Source organism: Amphiura filiformis, chromosome 1, assembly GCF_039555335.1.
Source record: "Amphiura filiformis chromosome 1, Afil_fr2py, whole genome shotgun sequence".
NCBI lineage: Eukaryota > Metazoa > Echinodermata > Ophiuroidea > Amphilepidida > Amphiuridae > Amphiura > Amphiura filiformis.
Window position 1 is genome coordinate 39,369,199 of NC_092628.1, and position 5,306 is coordinate 39,374,504.

Sequence of the window (5,306 nt, forward strand, 5' to 3'; positions counted from 1 at the left end):
TGAAAATTTAATTAACTTTTTTATTCATGAAAAACGGTTACAATGGTGACAAATTCAATTAGCTTTTCGTACCAGGCGAGCATGCGAGCCCACACGTTATTAAATGATTACTTGTTCTGTCGTTTCTAATCAAAACAAAAATTTACATATGTATGTAGCAGGGAGGAAAAGCTGTCCATCATTTGAAAATGTTGACCTTTCGTATTGAAGATATACATTTTCCCCCAAAGACATAAAAATTGCTGGTCTTTTTTTTAGAGCAGGTCACATTGAATTGCATGATGCTCATATATATAACCCTATTATTTTTACAAAAATTGATGATGAAAAAAAGTAGTTATTTCTGTGAAAATTCAATAAGGATTCTAATCTTATTAATGAAAAACGCTTTGTTTGGTTTTTACTTATTGCATGAATTCCCCGGATGAATAGTTATAATGGTGACAAATTCAATTAGCTTTTCGTGCATGCGAGCCCACACGTTATTATTTTAATGATTACCTTTTCTGTCGTTTCCAAATAACCAAATAAGTTATATGAGTGTGGCCCAACGTTATTCATTGAGTAGATTTAATGCATAATGGTTGTTTATATGAGTTGACGTTATAATTTTTTTTTAAAGGAAAAGAACGAACAAAGGAATAATATCTAATATAATATGTAGGCCTATGTAAGGCCACGAAAAAAATCTGTGTTTTGAGGGCGGACGGACATTTCAAGTTGGGTCGGTCAGTCTAGCGGGTTTGTTTTTCTGGAGGCTAAAAAGACATAAAATATCAAAAGCTTGACAAATCTGGCAATAATTTGATGAATTTTTGATTTTTGCAAATATATTTTGAAAAGCAATAAAATTTGGCCAAAAAACGGTTACTTTCACTAGCATTTAGTGAAATTAAAAATACATTTGCTATTTTATACTAAATATCCATTGTAGCCTAATGTGAAAATTGGGTTGTTTATCCATATTCATTCAGTGCATGATTAGGGAATGTTCATAAATACTTTTTGTGGGGTTTTAGACAAAAAATTATTTTGTTGTTTAATTATTTATTTGTTTCTTTGTTTACGTTTTATAAACATATCCTGACTCTAATCTTTACTCTGACCCTACCCCATCCATAGCACTAACCTTAATGATGATCGTAACTATAACTCTAATCTTATCCCTAAACCCTATATCATATGAGTCAAGTGATCCTAAAAAAGACACCACAAACCCCCTACATGATTTTACAGGGGGCAAAAATTAAACACGCTTTAAATTCATTAAAAATTAAAAAGAATTTTGATTAATTCGTCTGGGCCTAAAGATCACAAAAGTATAATAATATTTTTCTTCTTCTCTTCATAAGGAAAAGAATAGTATAATTGTAAATTTAAACTTATGATCTCAACACAAAATTAAGACGTACCTCAAATTTTCGGTCACAGCTTTGACCTTCATCTGGAGACTGGCAACCCAAGTTTGGGATCAGTGACCTTTTGGACACTTGACCCCAAAACCCGGTCGTACACTCTGGGTAACTTGTATCGGCCCCCGTCGCGGTTGAGAGATGGTTGGTTGACTCTGATGTAAATTGACTCCTTCACACCCCTTTCAAAGTATCTAGCGTCCCGGTCGAGGATTTTGACCTCATCCAAATCAACTTGGTGGCCGGGGATTCAATGTGGATGTGCTGGGAGACTTCCGACGAGGTAGTACTCGGACGACGGTGTTCTGAGAATCTGGTTTTCAAAGATCTTTCAGTCTCACCAATGTAGGATTCTGAACACTGGCCCCGCAGGGTTTTCCCCCCTGACAGGGGATGTAATAAATTGGTCCGGTAATGTCTTTCTTCTCAGTTTTGTCTTTAGGTGAGACAAGTAGCTGCCTCAGAGTTTGAGTGGGTTTAAAACAAACTCTGATGCCGTAGGTGCCGAAGATTCTTCGTAAGGCTTCGGAAGTTCCTTTAACGTAGGGCAAAACTACTTGTCCTTTTGTCTCGACGTTTGTATTTTCAGGTTACTGTTCTTAGATTTCCTTCTTTCGCTTTCTTAGCTTTGTCAAAGGACCAGTTCGGATAACCGCACTTCTTTAATGCACTGTTAATGTGCGATTTCTCCTCCGCTATGTCCTCTTGCTCAGATATGATACTGTCCGCTCTGTGGTGAAGAGTCTGGATTACACCCAGTTTATGCTGGACAGGATGATTTGAATCAAAGTTCAAGTATTGATCCGTGTGGGTCGGTTTCCTATAGATTTTGATTTTTAGCGTACCGTCCTCTTGGATGACTGTATGAGTGTCGAGGAATGCGAGTGACCTGTTTTCCTCGCCTTCTGTCGTGAACTTGATGTCCGGATCGATTGAGTTCAAGTGATTCGTAAACTCCTCCGCGTATTGTTTCTTTAACTTTGTATGGGTATCGTCGACATAACGGAACCACCACAAAGGGGGTGGGGGCTGATCTTATCGCTTCCTGTTCTAATTGTTCCATATATAAGTTACAGACGATCGGGGATACGGGTGACCCCATAGCCGCGCCATGGATTTGCTGATAGTAATTTCCATTATACACAAAGTAAGTACAATTCAAACACACTTCGAGAAGTTTTGTCACATGTGCCGCAGACAGGCGGGTCCGATCACTAAGTGTGTTATCCTGTTCCAGACGAGCTTGAATAATTCTTAATGCTTTGTCAACGGGTACAAAGGTAAAAAGAGCAGTGACATCATAAGATCTTAATTCTTCGTCCTCCTCTACAGTTTCGTTCTTAATTCGCTCTGCGGAAATCTGAGAATTGGCAACGTGGTGTTCTGTCTTACCAACTAGAGGGGCTAAAATGTCAGCAACCAATTTAGCACTACTGTATGTGATTGACCCGACGCTACTCACAATGGGTCTGAGTGGAGTGTCTTTCTTATGAATTTTAGGCAACCCGTAAAATTTAGGTGGAGTTTCGGTGGTAGGGTACAACTGTCTGTACTCAACTCTGTTGATACCACCCTCTTTCTCGATTTCAAGAAGCACAGATGTTAATTGTTTCTTGTACTTACTGGTTGGATCCTTTTTGCCTAAGTTCTTGTAGGTATTAGTGTCACTAAGAAGTTTCTCACACTTGCGATTGTATTCCTCACTATTCAAGATGACCACTAATCTTCCCTTATCGGCTGGTAAGATTTGGATTGACTGATCTTTCTGAAGCTGTTGCAAAGCTTCCCTCTCCTCTTTAGAAAGGTTAGAGTCAATCTTATTACAGTTCGGGCGAGTGACAAGGTTGACAACTTTCGCTCTCAGTTCACCAGCCTCGCCAGGTGGAAGTTTGCGACATGCCGATTCGGTAGATGTAACGATGTCAACAACAGGTAATTTTGCGGGTGTAACTGCAAAATTCAACCCCTTTACTAAAACTGACAGTTCCGAATCGTTCAACAGTCTATCCGAGCAGTTCTTTACCCATTTACTGATACACTCCGAGGCGATATTATTCCCTTTTTTCTGTGTATTTATCTCACTCTTCCGTTCCACGAGTCGCGTGAATTTCTGTTGTTGTCGGCGTTTAGACAGCTCGTGTTCCTTCAATTGTGAGAGCTCACAACGTGACGTCACTTCCGTTACAATGTCGCTAGGTAACACATTCGCGGTATTCAAAACATTTCCAATACGATCTTTTTCACTCTCTAAATCATCCAATTTCCTCACTATCTGACCGATCCTTACATTCAACAATGATCTTTCCGCTCTCCTCAGAATATTATCCGCTTTAGTTCCTTTGACTGTGCTAGATAAACGGAGACTTACTGGTGTTATCCTTTGGTGTTTACAGTGGAGACTAAACCGGAGATGATTCCGATACCGGGCGATTTTACAGCCCGTTTTTTCCAACTGTCTGATGTTATTTAGGCAATCCTTGCCGTAATCATTTCGTATACTAGCATGAAAGTTCATCTGTGTTGGTAGACTTCATAATTGTAAATTTAAACTTATGATCTCAACACAAAATTAAGACGTACCTCAAATTTTCGGTCACAGCTTTGACCTTCATCTGGAGACTGGCAACCCAAGTTTGGGATACAAGTTACCCAGAGTGTACGACCGGGTTTTGGGGTCAAGTGTCCAAAAGGTCACTGATCCCAAACTTGGGTTGCCAGTCTCCAGATGAAGGTCAAAGCTGTGACCGAAAATTTGAGGTACGTCTTAATTTTGTGTTGAGATCATAAGTTTAAATTTACAATTATGAAGTCTACCAACACAGATGAACTTTCATGCTAGAAAAGAATAGTGATGTGAAGTTTAGTTTAGAAGATAGATGATAATTGAATAAATGCAAATACCATTGAATCCTATGGAATCCGACATATCTTTTAACTCTTTGCTGTGTCATATGGAAAGGTTTGGCTACAAAACTTGACTTCTCTTATAAACGCATCTATGCACAGTTTCCACCTTGATACACCTGAGCACACAATATCGTCCAAGAGCTTCCAAGCAAGCAGTGAATTGTCTCTACACAGTCTTTGTGCAAAGCATCATAAGAACTGTGTGAGCTTCTAGCTGGTGACTAGCGAAAAAAAAAATACGGCATCTGTGATTGTTTTTGTCAAAACCCCAAATGTTCCCTTCATCCAATCAGAAATTTTTTTCATATTGAACGAAAGCTAACATTGCCCCCTAAAAACTTTTTTTTTTCATTACGTCAACAGATAACGCAATGTTTTATAGCAAGGCGAATGTAATAAATCTGTTGAAAACTACCTATTCAAGCACAATTTTTGACGAAAATGTAGCTTTTAAAAGTCGAAACATCAAGTGATCCTTCAATATTGTTCAGATTTTATGTCATTAAATGAAAGAGCACACTTATATTGTCCATATGCACTGGCTTCATTTTAATGAGCAGTGACCCATCCTCTTTAAATTGCAAATCTTGTGCAAAAAGTTAATAGTTTCGCCTGTTTTGTCATACGTTGTAAATTCAATGAACAATTACAAATTCATATGAACATGCTAACTATGCATCGCAGATAGTTCAAACTAGTATTTTTCTAAAACATTTAAGCTAGGCGAACAATTTGCCTCAACTTTGACTTTTGACCCATACACAAGCAAATCGCCCTTAGACTTTTATGCCCCATAACATCTTAAATATAGATCGTACACGAACCCCGGGACATGAACAGACGTATAATTTGTCATGTTTGAAAGTGTTATTGAAAAAATATATATATGCCCCTATGCGATCATATGGGGTCATGTGTGTGTGTGTGAGGGGTCTTTTTGAGGGTCACGGTCTCAAAATATTGCTTGGCAGACAATAGAGTTCAGCA

General features: G+C 38.4%; 1 protein-coding gene across 1 annotated transcript; it reads right to left on the reverse strand.

Moving 5' to 3' along the window:
- Nucleotides 1-2,232: 2,232 nt before the first annotated feature.
- On the reverse strand, nt 2,233-3,927 carry LOC140159097 (uncharacterized). Its single transcript, XM_072182447.1, has one exon. It carries the CDS (start codon nt 3,925-3,927, stop codon nt 2,233-2,235), a length of 1,695 nt encoding a protein of 564 aa, XP_072038548.1.
- Between the last annotated feature and the right edge of the window lie 1,379 nt (nt 3,928-5,306).

Bases quoted from the DNA above. Each gene is read 5' to 3' on its own strand.
- LOC140159097 (XM_072182447.1), bottom strand. From the start codon at position 3,927: ATGAACTTTCATGCTAGTATACGAAATGATTACGGCAAGGATTGCCTA.